This window comes from Punica granatum, chromosome 2 (assembly GCF_007655135.1).
Source record: "Punica granatum isolate Tunisia-2019 chromosome 2, ASM765513v2, whole genome shotgun sequence".
Taxonomy (NCBI): Eukaryota; Viridiplantae; Streptophyta; class Magnoliopsida; order Myrtales; family Lythraceae; genus Punica; species Punica granatum.
In genome coordinates, this window is record NC_045128.1 from 13,786,806 (window position 1) to 13,808,708 (window position 21,903).

The 21,903-nt window shown below is 38.6% G+C and overlaps 1 protein-coding gene, 1 long non-coding RNA gene and 1 pseudogene across 5 annotated transcripts; 1 reads left to right on the forward strand and 2 right to left on the reverse strand.

The window, feature by feature from the left end:
• Positions 1 to 7,049: 7,049 nt before the first annotated feature.
• On the reverse strand, positions 7,050 to 9,919 carry LOC116193520 (annotated as a pseudogene).
• Positions 9,920 to 11,574: 1,655 nt separating this feature from the next.
• Positions 11,575 to 13,897, reverse strand: LOC116193521. 4 transcript variants are annotated; one of them, XR_004154323.1, is made up of 5 exons: positions 13,765 to 13,897; positions 12,620 to 12,705; positions 12,466 to 12,516; positions 12,206 to 12,284; positions 11,575 to 11,896 (listed from the first exon to the last, which is right to left on the reverse strand). It is a non-coding gene; the product is annotated as an uncharacterized LOC116193521 (long non-coding RNA). The 4 variants fall into 4 exon arrangements; XR_004154322.1 differs by having other exon boundaries at positions 12,206 to 12,516; XR_004154321.1 differs by lacking the exon at positions 11,575 to 11,896 and having other exon boundaries at positions 12,053 to 12,284.
• Positions 13,898 to 17,164: 3,267 nt separating this feature from the next.
• On the forward strand, positions 17,165 to 20,868 carry LOC116197668 (RNA-binding protein 48). Its single transcript, XM_031527862.1, has 10 exons — positions 17,165 to 17,696; positions 17,791 to 17,950; positions 18,042 to 18,125; positions 18,343 to 18,423; positions 18,526 to 18,665; positions 18,778 to 18,874; positions 18,980 to 19,049; positions 19,683 to 19,745; positions 19,819 to 20,036; positions 20,313 to 20,868. Exons 2-9 carry the CDS (start codon positions 17,889 to 17,891, stop codon positions 19,897 to 19,899), a joined length of 678 nt encoding a protein of 225 aa, XP_031383722.1. The 5' UTR covers positions 17,165 to 17,696; positions 17,791 to 17,888; the 3' UTR covers positions 19,900 to 20,036; positions 20,313 to 20,868.
• Positions 20,869 to 21,903: the final 1,035 nt, after the last annotated feature.

The following is a 21,903-nucleotide window of genomic DNA, read 5'->3' on the forward strand; positions in this document are numbered from 1 at the left end:
AGAATTTGTTTTTTCCATCGTGACTCCGATACATTCGCTCTTCTTTTTTTTGACTGAGGTATTGCTGAAGGCCCATGAACACCGCACTGCCAATGGGACAAGGTACATTCATGTACCATTGCATGAGCACGGGTGGCCTTCAAGGGCCCGACGTCAAGAGGGGATCGACCCAGCAACCTTTCAGTTTACAAATAAGGGCAAGTTGTTCAAACATATACGCTAAACGTCGAAGGTTTAAAATGCATTTCCAAACTCCAATACTTCTTAAAGCTAAGTCGAGTAAGCACTATGCTTGCTGCTTGGCATCCTTCGACAGAAAAGTCAGAAAAAAAAAAGTAAAGATATTGCAAACTCACAAATCAGTGAAGCTGGTGCATTCATAGAAAAAGCTAACCCTATGATAGTGTGACTGTGACATCATTCACGAATTAATTATTTTCCCTGAAGTTCGACTACTCCCGAAAGACAGACAATATGAAAATTATGAACGATATCACCAAGAATCAGAAGATGTCATACATACCGACTGAGTCCTCACGCGGGCTTCAAGGTTTCTATAGACCTCAGAAGAAGGATTTAGTTTCATGAGCCTATTTGCATCAAACAATGCTGAGTGATAATCCTTGAAGGAGGTCTGTGCTCGCAGCATCAGTGCTTCCGTGATCGCGGTCAAGCTCAAGCACCAACGAACATTCTTCTGCCGCCCATGTAAAAGCAAAAAAAGATGGCGTTTGGTAAAATAATTTTAATAAATGACATGAAAAAAAAATGATGTAGAAAAGTTTAAAAACGAATAAATAAATAAATGCAGGTTTCTCAAATCAAAGCACTTTATTGAAAATGTTATCAAGACTATACAATGCATATATTCAATAACAGAGTAAGTAAATTTAATAAAATTAATAAGTAGATTTTTATCAATTCAAATCGAAACTCTAGAAGCATTTTATTATTTCTAGAAGATGTAAAGTGAATTCAAAATATCGAAATGTTTTAAATTTTTATATTAAAAATTAAGAAGCTCTTTTAGAAATCATAAAGAATAAAACTAATTACGTTAATTTTGGTTAAAAAAATAACTTTACTCACTTGATTTTACTATTCTTATTCGTAAAACATAGAAATTTATTGTCTCTTTCATATAGATAAAGTACTGTAGTACTTGGAAAGGAAAAGCGTTTTAGTATAAATTATGCATGAATTTAATACATTCTATTAAGTAAGAGGTAACTTAAGGATTATTCAAGAGTAAATTCTATAATAATAAATAAAGTACTTATTTTTAAGACTAAATTAAATTTTGTTAATATTATAAATAATGATAGATTTTATAACAAAGTATATTAATTTTTTGTCATGAATAAAAATCCCACTCAACGCACGAGCGAAAGGGCTAGCAGGTAATTAAAATAAAAAAATTGTTCAAATATGAGAAAAGTAATTTTAATGCAGTAACACCGCTTTCAACTTAGGATCAACAAATATCGATTTGATTTTCACTAGTACGATACTCATGCCCTTTTGTTTCCTACCCCTATTATCCCCTTGTTGCCGGTTTGTAATTGAGATTTTTTTGGGATATTTACCTAAAATGGCCCATGGTTTGCCCGTTTGTCAAATCTATCCTATGTTTTTTTTGTCAAATCTATCCCATGGTTTACTTTTTGCATCAAATCTATCTCGGCGTTATCTTTTCCGTCGATATCTAACAGCCGTGCTGACGTGGCGCTTACGTGGCAAGTGTGGCCCACTATCTCTCCACGTGCCACGTCAGCACGGCCGTTAGATGTCGACGGAAAAGATAACGCTAGGATAGATTTGATGCAAAAAGTAAACCATGGGATAGATTTGACAAAAAAAAAGTATATGATAGATTTGACAAAACGGACAAACCATGGGCCATTTTAGGTAAAAACCCTATTTTTTTTTTCCAAATATGTTGAAGGAAGGAATGCTAAAAATGAAATATAATAGTCAAATACGGTATAGTGCAGTGTGTACATCTTCACATGACTTTGTTGTTTGATTTCAAAATTAAAATTTTAATCCATTCAACTCTATTTTTTATTCAATTCATCAACACAATCATTATTTTTTTAATCTTTTTCTTTAATTTAATAATAAGTCTCTCACATACTTTTTCTTAAGAGTAAATAGGCAATTTCGTCCATGACTTTCGTAAGTTGAATCAATTTTGTTTCTGATTTATTTTTTTACATCAATTTCGTCTTCGACTTTGCACATTTGCATCAATTTAGTCCCTCACTGGAAGGTTACATCAAATTGGTCCTCCACTTTGCACGGTTATATCAATTTAGTCCCTGACTTTACGCAGTTACATTAGTTAGTGGTATAGTTGCATCAATTTGGTCCTTTTTTGGGGTGGATGTATCGATCTAATCCCAATGCGACATCAATTTGGTCCCCTGCCACATCAATTTGGCCCTGCCGTTAAGTTTTAATGATTACGATGTTAAACGGTGGAAAACGTTATATCAATTTGGTCCTCGTGCTACATCAATTTAGTCCCTGGACCATTTTTAACAGATCTAACTAAACTCTTGCCCATTTTCTACATCAATTTAGTTTCTACACCATTTTTTTTAACACAATGAACCGAACTCTCACCTTCCTTCCTCCTTCCCCCAATGAAACAAAGTCATATTGGCCTACTGGATGGTTCAAAGCAAATGGAATGAAGGAAAAAACTTACCAAAATGAAATGAAATTACAAAAATGACTATATTATTATTATAGATAAAAATGGCTACACAAAAGGTACAGACAGAGGCAAAGCAACAACCCATCTGCTACAAAAAAAAATGGCTAGTTTGCCAAAAATGCCTACACAAAAGGTACAGACAGAGGCAATATTTTTTGCAATGTAACATGTATCCAACCCAAGATGGTGAGCTTCTGCAAAAGGTACAACAACAATTTGGAACAGCCCAAAATGATGAGCTTCTGCAATCTACAGTTCAGTTAATTGGAGGTCCCCTTGGTTGGAAATATGCTGCAAACCCCGCAGCAGTTCCAAAACTTGTAGCTTCGATGGTGTGTGTTGTGATGGGAGTGTGATGGGGCCTAACTGGAGAGGGCGTCACTGGAGGTGGCCTCACTGGAGGGGGCCTTATTAGAGGGGCTCTCATTGGTTGGAAAAAGGAGGCCTCAGCAAATGTGAGCATTTGAGGAACATATACATGATATTAAGGAGAGTGAATTAATTCGCAGCATTTACAAAAATTCAAATGTACAAATGAAAGCAAAAGTACCTGTGATGACTGTGCATCAAATAGACCAAACTGAGATGGCTGTGATGGTTGGGGTGGAGCAGATTCTTGTGAAATATTCATTTCTTCTGTTATAACTTCCATACTCTCATTCATTTCCACTAAACATTCAGATTCTCTACTTCAGCTAGCCCAGAACCACTCGAAGCACCACCTGAAGTAGAAGCACCATGCCTATCCTTTTTCCCCTTAGCAACTGGTTATCCAATACATTTTCTCTTGGTGTGCCCCATTTCTCCACACCTGCCACACCTTGGATCATTCAACTGTCTCTTTAACTTGTGAGGGTTAGCCTTATCCACTGGAGCCTTCTTCCCCTACTTCTTGAGTCTTCCTGGTTGTCTCTTCATCTTTGGAGGAAGGACATGGTCATCAGGAGTCCTCTCCCAGTAATCTTGGCCACTGATTGTATGTATGAAGGGTTCATAAGCTTTCTGTGTGACCTCTTTCCTTAAGAGATGATTGACAAACTCCTCTGACCTCTGGCTATTGTACAGCATGGCAGCAATGGTATGCCAGTCAAGTCTCATACTCTACAAGAACAACTATGCACTCTCATATCAACAACACACTTAGAGAATGGTGGGCATGTTACCTCAAACTGTGACATGTGAGGATCCCTTGCCCACAATGGAACCCAGCCATTAGAGTTCTTCTTATGTTCCTTTAACCTTGCCGGAACTTTGGGGCAGAGAAATCCATTGTATCTGGCCAATAAAGTCTGGCATCTTATCTTCTTCCTTGTGATGTACTCTCTCATCCCTTCAACCAAGGTTAGTATAGGTTTACCCCTCACTTTTAACAGTTCTTTATTGAATTGCTCACACATACTGCTGGTTAGTGCATCATTCTTACAGACAGTATCAAAAGCTGACCTTGACCATCTGCTTGGATCAATTGTCCCTAGATACTCTGCAGCTGTTTGGTTGAACCTTCGAAGAGCATTCATGCACTGCGTGAACCTTTGTGGAGTTGTTGCTTTGGCACAATTCCAGAATGCTCTCCGCAGTTCACCATCATTGCACTTAGCATGCTTGGTCAGGTTTGCCCAGATATGCCTGCTGCAAAATTTGTGGGGTGCAGCATCCAACCCCTACAATGTTCAAAAAGATAATCAATACACAATTTTAAAGAATGTAACTAATGTAACAATGCAATACACAATCATTGAACTCACCTTTTGCATGTCAGAAATGAAAGTATATTTCTTCTCTATTGGATCTCCCACATCAGAGATGAGGTTCTGAGGAAACCATTTCCAGCTTTCTGTGCACTACACTTCAACTACAGCATATGCAATGATAAAGAATGAATTGTTTCCATCCTGATTTACTGCTGAAAGAAGTTGGCCACCATAATAACCCTTTAGGAAGCATCCATCTAACCCAATGATGGGTCTGCAGCCTTCTTGGAAGCCCCTCTTACATGCTTCTAAGCAAATGTATAGCCTCTCAAACTCATGTGTCTCTGGTTGGACTTGCAATAATATAGTCGAACCAGGGTTGCATCTCCTTAAGATTATGCTGAGTGGACTGCTCAAACTCCATATCATCATCTTCCTCATTCCAGTCCCTTACTTCAAGCCCCATCCTTTCCATCTCCTCTTCCTATCTCCTCTTCTCTGTAACTTCTTGTTCCATCCTTTCAATCTCTTCCTGTTTCCTCTTCTCTACAGCTTTTTGTTCCATCATTTCAATCTCTTCTTGCTTTCTCCTTAGTTCAGCTTCTTGCTTCCTTCTCTTAGCCTCAACCCTCCCCAACTCCCTAATCTCTTTTTCATTAAGTTCTAAAGGATCATCCATTTGGCTATGCTGCATAGTACAAAGTGGAGTTCAGTCTAATCTTGCACGACACTAATCAAGTATCTAGCATTAAGGTCAGAATCGAAATTGTTTATGGTCAAATCAAATATCTTAAATGTAGGATCCCTGTAATGGTAGCTAGTGAGTGCAGTTCTATAGACATCAAGCAGCAAATCACAAACCTCAATTGCTGTGATTGTATCTACATATACATTTCTTATGATGTCTACATCACCACCCTCATAACCCACCTTGGGTTCCCCAACAAACTTCTCTCCATGATGCAGATAAACATCGACTGTTTTCCACAGGTACAAACTGTAGAAAGAACAAAAAAAATAAAGATTTTCTTGTGTTTTCAGAAAGCCATTGTGAAAATAAATCATTTTTAACATGTATAAACACCACATATACCAGGACATGTAAATTTCACCACATTACAGCATGATCGACCCACCAAAATATCATATTTGTGAAATGCAAATACCCAGCAATGTCAAAACATGAACCTAAATCCTGACAAACCAATAACACTTTAGAAAGCATATGCGCTGATGATCAAAACCTCTAAAAAATCTACTATGTTAAAACCCACATTTCATCAAAAAACACGGACAGTGAAAGTTACTTGGGTATACAAACAAACTTGTGGTTATCGTCTTCCATAGTGCTCGTTTGAGCCTTCTCTTGATGATCATCTCATTGGAACTTGGAGAGGATGCGCTTTGCACTTGAAGAAAGTCAATGCACAGAGAGAGACAGATAGAGAGAGAGAAAGCAGAGGGAGAAGATGAAACGTCTTCAAATGGGGGGGAAAAGGGAGGGGGAAATATGATGTAATCAACATTAAGGATGTAAGTGATGTAACGAACATCATTTAATTTCTATATTACATTAATTTGCCCACGCGTTACATCAATTCAATCCCTCAAGAAATTAACGGAACAGTGATGCCGTCTATTCTTCAGCCACTTGGACTAGATTGATGTAACCGGGGATCGATCTGATGTAACGTCAAAACTCAAGGATTTGTCCTGCAAACGTTAGATACTAAATTGATATAACCGTGCAAAGTCAATGACTAATTTGATGTAATCATACAAAGTCGGTGACTAAATTGATGTAAAAAATAAGTTAGGAACGAAATTGATACAAATGAGCAAAGTTGGGAACGAAATTGATGTAAAAAATAAGTCAGGGACGAAATTGATGCAACTTGTGAAAGTCAGGGACGAAATTGCCTATTTACTCTTTTCTTAACCATTATTACAATTAATTTTAATATTAAATTATCCATAGTATTCATTACTTTTTTGTCTTTTTTCTCATAATAAATTCTCACATATTTTTTTTTAACTATTATTATAATCAATTTTTTAATAATAAGTTCCCCTAACTATTATGTTTCCATTCAGTGGAGTAGGGTTATAACTCTACTCTGAGTTCGGGGGCGTTTGGATCGCGGGAAAGTTAAATCTTTCCCGAGAAAATCCTAACTTTCCCACCTATTTACGTCGTTTGGCGGAAAAGTGATTCTCGAGAAAATTTTTCCTTGGTTAACATTTTACGGGTGTGGTTAACATTTCCCGAGAACCATTTTACGATCGAAATACGTAGTATTCTTAGATTATGACCGTGAATCCCACATTTTATCTATATAAAAATAAATCATATATTATATTATCACCCATATTTATCGTAGTCCAATATATTTATCAAATAGAACAATCTTACTTTCCGATCTTTAACCCATGTAAAATGATTCCCTAATTAAAATTTCCTTGTAATCTTCACATTCCCTGTGAGCTAACAATCGGCAAACCAAATGGCCCCCGATTCTAGGTTCGATAATCATGAGATTGTATGTGTCTATTAGCTATTAGGATTATCATTTCATTGTATAAAGTTCATAGACCTCCCTTATAACTGAATAAAAAGTGAAAAATGACAAATACAATAAAAGGGAAGGATTGGAATTTTTGAGTTATGAAAAAACATCCTTGTTAGCTAACATATAAATTACCTCAGTAAAATGAGATTTACATTTTGAGTGGCAAGCAATTCCAGTATATACCTTTCGGTCTTTTATACTACCATCAAGGGACCTAAGAACCCAAGAGCTATACTAACAAAATTTCTTGGCAAATTAGCAAAACTGTGATTTTAGGCATGGACCGCTCATCAGAACCAATCCCTAATCAATCTCGTTTCACCGCCTGCTTAGAACTACTTGCTCGCTTTGGCAATTCAAATAACAGAGAGAGTGACTGCCGGTGGATAATCATGACTAGGATAAGGCTGTTGGTAGCGAGGAAAACTAAGCTCGCAATCCATAGCTGTAGAAAGACGTTCTTTCCCCTAAACTCTAGCAGATAACCCCACATCAGCCAATGGGTCTGAGCTCCCATCCACAATATGATGCAGCATAATCCTTCCCATTTGAGTTGCATTTTACTCCAAGGCAGTATCAAAGGCAACAAGCAGAAGAACCATACAAAATATTGCGCCGTAATTACCTGTTCATTGAAGGAAACCCGAACCTCATAATAAGAACGCAGGGAGACATACAAATAAGGATGGAATTAGTAATTAGAAACAATTTTGTCCTCACAAAAAGCACAACAGATATTTAGGAAGATTCCACCCAAACTTTCTGTTGATCAAATCTTGATCCAACCCACAGCTTGGTTCCCAACCAGAATAACAGAGCCTACTCTGACCTTCGGAAGAATAATGAATAGAAAAGAAAGTGGCTGATAAAAGATATGCAATATTTCATCGACTAGCTTAAACTTTTCGATGTGGAGTGGCAATAGCTTTGACCAGTTTTGACTTCGAAAAACATAAAAAGCAACATTATAATATAACACTGACCTTATTAAATGCTACAAAGGCCACTGTCTGCAGAAATAGGCAAAATGGCAAATCCCAGGCGAAGCAGAAGACTAGAACCAGCTGAACAGTGAACTGAGGAAGGAAAGAGATGAGCTTTTCCACCACAGAGAACTCGCGCTCGTAGTGGAGATATATGTGATAGAAATATATTGAGAAATTATGTCTTGGGTCGGTACGAGTAAGATGGTAAGCAATGCCTCATGCAAGAATTCCCACTCGTATAAATAGAAGCTCAAACCAGTGCAGAAAAGGAAAACTGCTTCAGAGACAAGCCCAAAGATGATTCTCTCCATTGAAAATATGCTCTTCAGAGCAACCCATTGATTGAGTTTATTATGTGATACGCTGAAATGAGGTTTCTCGAGCTGTCCCGAGCGCCAGCTCCTAATACAGGGTGTCTGACCCGACCTAAAAAATTGTGGATCAAGAACTAGTATAATTGGAAGTGCATATATGATAGGGTAGATTCTGAAATGGACCACAAGTCCATACCAAACTGCAGCTTGCCCCACATTACCTTACCAAGAAAGTAAAAAAGCATCGAGAAATTAGAAACTGATAGTAAATCAAAACAGAGAAAAGTTGAGTAGTGATTTAAAGGTCTATGAAGGAAAGCAGAGAAACAATATTCAGGACTGTCTGTGTAATACTGGGCTAAACAAGCTGGATATGCTATTCTTATGTTTATTTTTTTAAGCCATAAAGGTCACTACACCCCCTTTGCATGATTAGTCCTTCACAAAACTGGAAGCTTTCCACATACAAATACTATATGGAGCAATTTAAGGTTTTGATTGCTGATTAACTTGCCAAACATTCCAAATTTGGCAATTCAAGTTCTACTACTGCATGGGAGCTGCACAAATTCTAACATGGCAATTTATATGCAATGCATGAAAATGTAACGTAATGTAGTTCCCATAGGAGGGATGGTAAAAGCATTAATCATTTGCACAGGTTCAGCAGTCATCATGGAAGTCAATCAAAAGATTTTGAACTGAACAAAAAGAAATTATACCATTAATGAGACAGATAATGATCCACAAAATGGAGGCACAGACAATGGGCTCACAGTTGCCACGGGTTCCAATGGTGAATGTAAACGGATTGAAAAGCCATACCATAACGCAGTACGTGCAAGTCTTCTCAGGCACCCCACGTTGTTTCAGAATGGTGCGAATAAATACACCCACGAGTAAATCTGCAAAGAGTTGGAAGAGAAATCAGAGGACTACACTTAGCATCAGTTTCTTAGCACTTCTCAATTAACAACAGACCATTCCCCTCACTTCCAGTTGAAGGCCTTAGCAGATATCACCTGTCACACAAGTTCGAGAGCACATGACCAATTTATACTATGGGTGGAGAGCGACAGTTTCAACCTATTTATATGGTACAAAACTCTGTACTACCACCATATACTCAATAACATTCAGACTCTCTCTGTATATATCAAAGCAAACAATCAAGAAAGAACAATTCTCTCAGTTTCTGCATTGTCTGATAACTAATTAACTTTTTCCTATTCTGCGATTAAAAGTTCAGCACATCACTTAATCCTTAGTCAAGTAATAACCGCCCCGAAAACCTTCTAATAGTAGTAAGGGTACATTACAACTCGAAAATGTAGATACACTTCAAAGTAAAATTGACAGATTACTACTAGATAAGGAAATGGAAAACCATTTCTCACACCCTGTCCAAATTGAATGCAACAGGCCAAAAAGCAAATATCTTTAAAGCATACTAAATGGCACAACTTGCCCATGCCGGAAATCAAAAACATCTACCTGAAAGAACATACTGGCGGATGAAAAGAGGAACTTCCCCCACAAGTGGTGGAGGAATGTGTTGGGTAGGAGCAGAAAAGCGAGCAGAGGTGAATAGCGGTACGTGGTCCTCCTGTAAGGAGACTTCCCTGACGCCATTAAATCAGCAGCATCCGAGAACACAATATAGTCCACATCTGTGTATTGGACCTCCATCTGCTTGTCTTTGTTAGTTTCACGGGGTCAACGGAAGCGAAAAGGAACAGAAATTCAAAATTTCCTACCCGTGAAACTAATTCCAAGACCTACTAGAAGAATAAGAGTAAATAAAAGCGTACCTAGAATATTTAAAGTTGTCGACCGAGCGTCCCACGCGTGACGCCTCTACTGGTATTCACACCGACTTTGTCGACGAGTTTTCGAGATCGGCGGTGCTAGCGACCAATACTCGAAAGAAATACCGATGCAACACCCTAATTTGAATTGAACAATTCAATTCAAATTATTTATACTTTATATGCATACACATATATGCATGCACACATATATGTCTCTGCACATATAATTATATGTGTGTGCTTTTATATATATAAAAGTATATGCATATACACACATACATGCATACATTCACACACACATTATATATATCAGTACATGCACACTATCCCCTTTATATAAGCAATATGGGGGGAACAAAATTGAAGTTCCCACCGATGTGGGATTAGCATTAAATTGCTCCTCACATGACATGTGTCCATACACATGTCTATTAACATAAAAGCCATGTGTCACCGTATTAATCGTGCATCAATTTTGGTCCATTTAATCTAATAAATCGAGTCTAATTAATCGACAAATTTAATCTCATTAAATATCCGATTAATCGGTCGCACCATAAATCATCTAATCTCAATTAGACGTTTTTATTATTTCAAAATATCTCGTCAATTTAGTCGTAGTGTGTGACCCTGTAGGTTCCCAATTACGTTGATAATAATATCGAAATCTCTATTTCAATATTATAAACAGTGAGCGGCATCTAGCAATGCATCACTGTTACTCAAGTAATCGGAAAGTCAATTTCTCGACGAACCTTGTGACCTATATTACTGTGTAATATAATCCATTGTCCTCTATATCTCTATTGAGCCCAAGGCATGGTCGATGACATCCTTGTATGGCTCAATATCTCTCTTTCTTGGTTTACCGGGTAAGTCTATCAAAACAAATGAGCTCGATATCGTTATATCGACTCATTTGGGTATGCATACACTTTTAGACTTAACCACCAAGTGGCCATGAGATATCACTCCCGTTTCGTAGGAGGGACAAATCCTATCTTGGTCACTCACATTCTTTTCCATGCTTTGTGGCATACCCAATAACTATCTTTATAACCAGCCTGTTACGGTGGCGTTTGACAGTATCAAAATATACGACGTTACATGTAGGAATCCATGGTGACCTCAAGTCAAAGGACCATTACACTATAGTCACTTTGAGATATGCTAATGACAGTCACGTAACAACCCATGTAGCAATCTCATGGCGGATCAGTCCAATACACATTACTCTTAATGTATACATGTGGTGTGATTTGATATCTCCATATCCATGACCTGTGAGACTTGGTCATCAATCAACACGCACACTAGTCTAACCGTATTATCGTTGTCCTAATTAACGATAATACTTTGACTATGGACATTTAGGAATAATGTTCGGTAATTATAGGATCTCACAATCAAGTCACACTTGATGCCTATTGAACATACTATTCCAAGGACATTATTGTGTAAAATCATATTTAGCGCAATCTACTCAATAACAGATATGCCTCGTAATATAATGAAATAGATATCATATTACAGAACTGATTATAGATTGCCTCTAGGGCATACATCAATTCCCAACAGTCTTGCCATTCACCATACACGATCAGGACCATACGGAGCAGAGCGGACAGCACAAGGACTGAGCGCGTTCCAATCATTTTCACAGCCAAACGAGAGGAATACAGGCCATCAAGTTCATGCAGATGAGGAAGGGGGAAGGGTTTCACACTGATGCCAGTTTCTGGATCTGGTGATCTGACTCACAGGGAACTATAATCTATAAGTACTCTCTCAAGTCGTAGAGTCTGCGAAGCAAGGGAAAGAGAGTGGTCTCGGTCACTCTACTCTCAAGAGTATTTTTCTTTTATTCCTCTTCCTCATATAATAAAATGATGTCCTATTACTTTGTGAGGCAACAAACAGAATTAAAAGAAGAAAATGGGAGCGTACGGAGCCAAAAGTCTGCTAAAGCCAGCAAAGCAAATAAATTAATAAATAATGAACTGATAAGAAGGCAAAGCCCACTTCAGTGTCTACTCTATTACATATTGACTACCAACAAAAGAAAAAAGCTGCTGCATTTCTGTATTTATCTTTTCATTTTGCCGACTTACCCCACATTCTTCTGTATATACATGGTGACCATTGTATAGGTAGGTTTGCACCCGTTCTCTTTCTTTACAAAGCTGCAATCTATATGTACAAAAAAAAAAAAAAGGCCAGACCAAGGGTGAAACAAAACCATGAAAAGAGAGGTACAACTTCAGTTTGAAAACAGGCTTATCAGTAAGTTCTGCCTAATTAATTTGTACTGTTGGACAACAATAGTGCCATAGATATTCTTCGTGGTTATTTACTTAAGAGGAGTTATTACCTTTTCTAAGATTCCATGCATGCAAGTTACGCTTAGATATTTGTTTCTTCGCTATAAGAAGGGGAAAAATATAAGAGAAGAATACAGTTTCAAACTCCTCTCCCACAAACGTAGATATGTTTCAAAGATTCACAGAATGAAAGCAGAAACTTACTCATTTTCTTTCCCTTCAGTTATCTGAGCTTGCAGTCTATGTTCTATACAATTGCGGAAGAAACTATGAGAAAGAGACAGCTACTCCTGCATAGAATGAAGGGAAAAATCTGATCACTACAGACTTCAGAGGCAGGGAAATGGAACACCTGAAGAGCTAAACAGACTCACTCACAGTTGCCCCAAGAAACAAATAAGTTCTGAATTTGTAGAAGAAACATCAGCAACACAACCGCAAAATGTGGGGAGAGGAGGAAGAAAGGAGAGCTTTACAGATAAAAGAAACTACAAGCTTTTAGCAAATAGCAATTATTATTTTATATATATATATATATATACATATATAGATTGAATCACATTGTTCTTCTTGCAGATAGATCCGAACTCAACGCTTAACATACAATGAAACTTTCAGAAGGCTATTGAAGGTATAATACACCAACCAATATTAGCCAGAGGGAGTACCTTATAAGGCTTATATTAATACATTTATCTTATGCATATACCACAAAAGATTAAGTAGCTAAATATTCACCTGTAGCAATAGCTATACTGTCCTTTTTCATGGCAGCAGGATCCCAATTACACCACCCTACATGTTTTCTGTTTCTAATGCACAAGTTCCAAACATAGTTGAACCAGTATTAGAACAAAGGCTTCTGGTTCATCAATGAAATTTTCACCAATCACTTCATCAATGATTTTATTAGACAGCTGAAAGAAGAATTTTGGGAACTTTTACCATATGGATCAACTATGGAAGGCCGCTAAAGAAGGTTACCACACCACAGTTGAACTTGCAAAATCAAACGCCCTATAAATACTTCGGTTCCAAACACATTTGAAGCTTTTTATCTCATAATTTCTCTACCAAAAACAGGGTTATCCAAGCCATATGCAACATTGTGTGACATAAAACCAGACAACATGGCATTTGGTGTTTCCGGGTTATGATTACATCACATTTCCACAGACAGAGGAAGGAGGATGGAATGAAAAATCAGAAACCCTCGCCCTAGCCTGAGAGGGGAAGAGAGTAGAAAACAACTATAACTACGCGCAAACCAGCGGAATCAGATATAGCAAGACAGAGAAAGAGAGACCAAAAACAAGAGGAATAGCAATGGACGAGATGCAAAGCTTTACCAAAGATGGAAGGAAGCTAGCTCAAAGACATTTCACCGCATCTGCAGGCTTCGCGAGCGGATCGAGATCAGGTTAGGACGATTGCTGAAATTTTGAGGAGAAAACCGGGGAGGAGGAGGAGGAGGAGGAGGAAGAAGAAGAAGCCGGGAATGATGATTGATTTGATTTGATTGGCGATTGCTGGTCGTTTCGGGTCACGATCCGGGTCTGGATCGGGTCGACAGGATAACATTCAGATTTTGCACAATTTGTCCCCTAATACTTTGAGTCACTCAAAAATAGGTCTTATTACTTTGATATTTTGTAATTACACCCGTCATCTTACCGGATGTTGGAAATTGACCCCTTTCAAGTTCCAGCCCTAAAAATTCTTCACAAGGTTACATTATTGCTCGGGAGATCTGCATTGTACTCACAGGAGCGTACCATAGAATTTTTGTTGAAGATCAGTATTAGTTAACCGAGCAAAACGATTCAAACAAGCCGCAATCGATGTGCTTAGGGAATAACGATGGAATAAGGGACGGTAATTTAGCATGCACATTCGAACGAAATTTGATCCTATTCTCTTGTTGTGGTAAAATTAAAGAGTGAGATTATCTAGACCAATGTAAGACATGCTCAACAGTGTTTTTTATTTTTCATATATGACGGGACCTCATCAAGATGTAAGAATTCCAATCATATCAGTGATCAAAATAAAATATTGAAATGTTATTTTGTTACCTTCTAGCCAAAAAATAAATAAATAGAATTGAAATGTTACCTTTATTTATTATTTGAATTATATGACTGAATCTTGGATTGAACAGCAGTTGAGTTTATCTATTTGATAAATTAGTCTAATTGAGAAGTGACAATGTAACGTTTTCGCTCGGCCCGCCACTCAAAAGTGCTAGTTACTTATGAGGTCGTTGGACCTTACATATAAAATCTCAGTTCTCTACCTTACCCAACCGATGTGGATTTGCGGGGTGTGACAAACTCCCCCCATCTAGCCCCAGCATCCTTGTTGGGCTCTTGGGTCAAGTCCAATACATATCTCCCACATATTTGGGCTCACGGGTAGCCATATCGAATCCACTTATAGGTAGTGACTAGCAATCCACTTAGTTGTAACTTGTTTATTCTTTGCAAGTCTGGAACATCTATGCTCAATGTGTTTATCACAATATTATCTTTTTCTTGTGTCCAACTTGCAAAGATTTTCCATGGATAGTTGACAATTCAATGTGCTTCCATTATGTCTGAGCCACTTCTTCTCCAAGCCTTCCCATTATACATTACATAATTTTGCACAGACAACTTGAATTTCTATGGAGATTCAAATTTCATTCCTATGCCAAGTTGAGATAAAGTAATGATTGTGTTATTAAATTGTGGAAAAAGTAATTAATGGTTGAGAGAATTTAGTATTAAAAATTGAAGTGAATGATTTAAAAAAATTGAAGAAAATGAAAAAGTAATAATCGTGTTGTTAAATTGAAGATAAGTGAAGTTAAATGAAGTAGAATAAAAAGAAAACTCCAAAGCCAAACAAAGCCTTATCTCCTTTGCCTTTTTTTAAAATTGTATGGCTTGCCGTTTTCTTTTCTCATATTGCTTTCGACTTCATCTTTACTAGTTGCAGAGATTACCTTTTTTTCACTTGATTGTTCATATTGAGTACTATAATATGATCCTTCTCTTGTCATTTGATGTGCTCCTTGCTCTGCCATTTGCTGTACCACATGTTGTGTCACTTGTCTGCCCCTCGCTCTGCCCATCGCTCCACCCCTTGCTGAGCAGCATGTCCTTGATCACTCTGAGCCTCCTCTCACTCCATGTTCCTCATTATTCTAACTAATTCCCTTAATTTCTTCTTGTTTTTCATCACTTTAGTGAACTCATCATTGTCTTCTTCACTACCATAATCACTACCATCTGATTGAAGAGATTCATCATCATCATCATCATCAGAATTATCCAAATACTCAGGATCTGAATTATACTCATCAACTTCATCATTATCCCAAACATCAACCATACCATTATCTACATTTTACAAATCAGCCTTATTTGCTTCTACATATACATCAATGAATCCATTTTGCACCGCAACTTTAGCCCTCTGGCATGCATCCATATCTGTTCTCATTTTAATCAATTCCATCTCCAAAAACTTTTTGGGAATCCTATACCAATATCTCATAAGATATTTATAATTCATGTCCTTCACTATACCTCTCAACTTATGCACAAACATTCTATCAATATCTTGTGGATCTGTGAGCTTCAATTTATCTCCAACATAATCCACCTGAAGTTCAAACACCATCTTCCCGCCATGATACAAATGAATTCTAAACATGGTTCCCTTCCTATACAAGAACAAGAAGCGACATGACTATTAATATATGTCTAAACAGTCAATCACTCATTAATAAGAGCAATCAATCAAAAATTCATCGATTAGAGCAATCTATCAAAAAATATTAAATTCACAACTGAGTCACTAAGTCGACTCAGTGAGGAGTGAGTCGACTTAGAGAGTCAGACTAAGTGAGTCGACTCAGTGAGTCACACTCACTAAAAAAAATTCAGTAATATATATGTTTAAGCAGTGAATCACTCATTAATCAGAGGATTTAGCAGTAAACCCTATACGACAGGCATATAAATCTATCAAAAATTCAACAAAACAACATGTAGGACCACTTACGATGACATCATTTAGAAATTCCTTTGCACGACAGGTAGGAGACCATAACATTACACCAAAGATCGGTAGGGGACCGCAGCAGTATAGCAAAGATTGATAGGGGACCACAGCAGCAAACCAAAGACTAGTAGGGGACCACTCCAGACAACACTTCGACAATGGAGCAATCCTCCTTGGAACCACAACAGTATAGTACAACTACCGCTCAACTCCTCCCCATATCACCTTTGTCTTTAGCAACAACCAGTCAACCCTAAAATTGCACCAACCCTCCTCGCGCTCGATTGTGCCTTCTCTGTCCTAAATCCCTAATTTTGCCCCAATCAGGACATGCAATTTTGCGCCAAATATTGGAGCCAAAACCATCAAGGCCCACCATTCCAAGTCACTTCCTCAGAAAAAGACAGACAGCTCGGCCACCGTTAGCCAATTCAGCGCTGTTAGCCAGCCACATCACTAAGTGTGATGGAATTTTGGATGGATGGTAATTTGTATAACGATTTACGAGTTTGTGTATATTTCGCTAAAAAAAAAGTTTGTAATAAAATATAGAAAAAGTGGAAAATTATTTGAGTTATTTTTCATATATTATATTATGGGGGTAATGGAGCCGCTAAATAATTCCGCGCGCACAATTACATAAAATTGCAAAAATAGTCCTCAACAAAAATTGCAGAAATGCCCCCCATCCTCCCCATAACACAATTCTCCGTTCAGGTTCAGTTTTTGTTTTCGGCGTTCTCCAGTCGTTTACCACATCGGCGACACAGAAGATCGCCGAGATCCTCGAGAAGACTCGGACCTCCTCTGCCATCCACAAGGTCCCCATGTCTTCTCCGCCTGCACCAAAACCCCTATTTTCCTCTCTTCAATTCCCACCGCCGTGCCCCCTGCTTCCGACAGCGTCGTCCACTTTCTTGCCGCCTCCTGCAGCTCCAGAGCTCCCTCTCATGGCACTGCCTTCTTGCCAGTCACACCCACACCCGCGATCTTAATTCCCAATCCGTTTCTACCGAACCTCTCTCCACATTCTACCCATTCGGTCACCAGAAGCTCTGCCTGCGGGAGGATCAAGCGATAGACCGTCAGTTATCCCTCTCTGGACAGGTCCTCGGTGGAGCATCGGTGGGGGGCTCTCTGAGCTTCAGCAGTAGGACCCCGGTCGCGGGTTTTTGAAAAGCTTTAGCAATCTGTGGAGCCTCTCTCTACAGGCAATCGCCTCTCTTTACTGGTAATTTGGTTTCCACCGCTTTACTTCTTTTTATCGACTTCGAATCTCCTCCGATTTCTGCTGTACTCCATGCACCCAAACCCACGATTTCCAGGTATAAGTGGACGGACCATCAGTTGTGGGAATTCTCCAACGACCGTAGGATCGGCCTCTCACGGCTCCGGTCACCGAGGGAACTGCAAATCCTCACCCATGCCCAGATATAAGGACGAGCCTCCCGCAGTTCGGGTGTACACAGTCTGTGACGAATCGAGGTTGAACTTGACCAGCTGAATGTTTGCTTCCAGCTTGGTTTTCTTGTTTGGAGAGGTTTTATATCCGCTCATGCTGGTTGAATTCGTGAAGGTATCTGATCGTGAGGAATGTCCCTGCTCTGGGTTGTGGAGACGAGCTGTTGAAGTTGTTTGCTACGTATGGAGACATTGAAGAGTCAGTCCTCTCTCTCTATATATGTATATATGTATGTGTTTGCTGGGGAAGAAACGGAATTATGGAGTGGAATGTTTGAAATTGCATAAGTATTGGCCTATAAACGACGAAATTGACAGTTCAGATTCTGGAAAAGTTGGATTTTTAATCTAATTTAATGTTTTGTTTTTCTAATGTGATGTTGTTCATTCCTTCATGTGTTCGTGGTGTCAATCAGATGCAAACCGATGGATGCCGAAGACTGTGAGCCTTACACTGATGTGTACTGGATCAAGTTCCGTCTCGTCTGCAACGCAAGGTGACTGTGATTCCCTGAAGGGCTATATTCGGCTTTTGTGTTCTGTTAAATTTATGGAAGTGGTAACAAAAGTAGTGGGTTGGACTCAATGTACCTTTACAGGTTTGCAAAAAGAAAGTTGGATGAGTTTGTCTTCCTTGGTAACCGACTACAAGTTTCGTATGCTCCTCAATTCGAGAGCTTAGCTGAGACTAAGGAGAAGTTGGAGTCTCGGAGAAGAGAAGTTATAGCTCGTTTGAACCGTATGTTTTTCCACATAAGTGTGCTGCTCTATGTTTTGCTCATCGATGCAATGCTGTTTGTAGCGGTTTCTATTATGTCACGAATATTACATTTTTTTTTTCTCTCATACAGCTGGAAGATCCAAAGCTTCTACGACTTGTGAAACAGGGGCTTTGAGAGTGTCTTCAGTGGATGGGAGTTCATCGCAGCAGAATTTTAATCAAAAGAGGTTGCCTTTCAAAGCTCTACAACCGATTGTCTCCTTGATTTTCTTTCAGGGAAAAGTTTCTCTCATGGTTGAATAGATGAGATTTAAAATCTTCTTTCTTTGTAGGGATTTAGGTGGAACACAGCCTATTGCTAATGCTTCAAGTTCCATAGTTACGAGGGTTTCCTCTGATCAGGTTTGTACCCCATTCACTACACGCTTGTGGTTCATTTCCAAGGTTTTTGATTTTCTGGATGATTTCTTCTCTTAAAACTCAAACCACATGCTCCGTAGCTCTAATCTTTGCTTAGTGGCTGAGAATCAAATGTATCTAATTTCGGGCTGAGTGTCATTCCTCAGCTGCTGAAATTCTGCTTAGATCATATATTTGACAAAAATGTATATTAAGGCGGGACCTCTAAGTTTGGGTTCTCCATCATTAAACCTGCATTGGGTGAAAACCTGGATTGTTTTATTTTCCAAATAAGAAGATGACACTGCTTAGACTCACGTTCTTGGGCAGCTTTTGAGACTTTAGGCTTAACCTATTTTTGTGGTGTATTCATTGAAAAACTCTTTCGCTTTCCTCGTATGCCAATTGGAAGGTTATAGGTTGTCCTGTATGACTGTGTGTGAAGCATATGTAGGTGGCTTTTTAGATCCTCCATAAAATCCCTGGCCATTAGAATGTGCTCCTTGGAATTTGATCATTTATTATTTTGCTGTCTGAATGATCTCTGTGCATTTCCAAATTTTCAAATTCAAACTGTATGGACATCTGTAATCCTGTGGGGCTGACTTTGACTCCTCTAATTTGAATTGCTATCAGGATTACTTTGCATCACAATCAATGAACCATGCTGTTCGTTTGGTGAGAGAAAAGCTTGATAAGGTAACGAATTTAATGAAAAAGTTATATTGAGAAAAGAGAGATTTGATTCTAACAGGTTTTATTCTGATCTTAGATTCAATCAAGTGGCGAGCATCTTCAAGCTGCTGGACCTGCTGTCAAGAAAGCATGTCGGGACAATCGAAGAAGAATCTGAGTATTATAATTGGCTAATATCGGCCTTTTCTATATATGTATTTGTTTTGCTGTTCTGGGCCAATATGCTTTTCTTGATCATTACTCCTGCTGAGCCAACTATCGAAACGTGCTGGAAGAGTCCATTGGACGTCCAAGGTCAGACTCTCATGTTGTGGTTATAAAATGAGATGATTTTTTTTAGCACCCAATTTCTCCATAAAATTGAATGGAAGGTAGTTTGAAATTGCCTAAAGCATAACCTGAAGGAGATAAGCTTTGAGAATAAGATAATCTTGTTGTTCACTAGCCTCTTATATTGGCCAATAAACCGATGTGTCATAAAGTCTCTTCTTCTTATACATAGCAATTTGCAATAGGATACATAGATTATCATTAAAATGATGTGATTTACTGTTAACATCTTATGGACAGGTACATTGGGACACAGTCAGTTACCATCAATGGGCACAAGGCACTGACGCTAACTAATCAATTGCACAAATGCCGGCAAAGAATCAACAAGACAGAAACCTCATTATGCTTGCATGCTTTGCAGACCATATGTTCCTCCTTGAAGCTTCGGTCGGAGCTTGTGGTGTTTGTTATTATGGTTGATGTTTGAAGCTGTCAATTTCACTGTCTCCAAACCCTTCCTTTCCCTGATCAACTCTCATCGAGATCGCCCGTTGAAGATTGGTCTTAAGGACATTAGCAACTGACTCATTGTACTTAGCTCGGTATTGCCAGTTCTGAACTTCCACGGCAACCGGCTTTATTCTCTCCCCGAGCCTCTCGATTCCTCCGATTCATGTCCTCTATCTCCATGTCTTTGTCACGTAGTTTCTTGTTGACTTCTCTTTCTGTGGCAGATAGGAAAGAAGCTATGTGCCTTTCCTTGATGTCTCTTACTCCCCTCATAAGATGTCAGCTGAAGTAAATGTGGTTTCTGCTTTGCTTTGTAGCATCTCGATGGTCACTAATTTTGATATGTATGCAAGTATAGTTCATAACCAGTGAATCCCGAATATCCAAGGTGTGAAAAGATAACTGATTCGATGCAGTCAAACCACATCTGTCATATCATCTGTTTAACTAATCTAAAAAAAAATAATAATATAGCTAGCTAGACAATAATTACTGATTCAAATTTTAAATTAATGATTTACCATAGGTAGTATTTTACTCATTCGAATGGAAGGGCGTCGGTTATAGGAACATCTTCTGGAATCAACCAACCAATAGAACGGTCCAACAATCGACCAAACTTGGGTCTCACACGCACACATGCACACGCAGACTAGCGTGAACATCCGTCAATGCATCAGTTAATGCTACCGCGCTCTGCTCATTCACGTTCATCATATAAATGCTCATATTGCCCTGTTTTGTATCTTCTTCTCGTTTCAAGACATTTCCATCATTTTATTCAGCTTTGCTGCAGATTTAGCTCTTGATAGTCTTCTCCAACTTACCATTAACTATTCTTGAGATTGACTCACTCCGTGATACTTACATGCAGAACTCTTGCAGCCTTATTATTGCCCAGGCTTGATGCACTAGAACCCGATTTGGCGGCTTCTGTGCATTTTGGTTGGAAAATTTTTTTGGGTTTCATCAGTTCTGTCTCGACCAGAAGTTGCTTATCTGCGTGGAAACATAAGCAGATCAAGTATTGTATAAACTGCATAGGCATCCTTTTGTATTTTTAGGTGCCATAATTGAAAGGAAAATCTAGTCCCCAGACCGAGACTTGCAGTGAGGCTTTGAGATGGACAATCATTTGACAAACTCGATGCTCTCTGAGATCATATGCCTCTTGATCCCTTGTTGCCATTTCTTGGAATACCTGTTTGGAATGCCATAAAAATGTGGGAGACATGGCGGGAACAACTCTTGTATATATCATCCTTCTCTAAATGGAAATAGTCGTCTATGACTCAACCAAGTGCAAGCAAAAGTTCTTGTTCTTGCTACCTTCTTTTCGTTGGTTGTATTACCTGCTTCTGATGTTTGGAAGTACCAA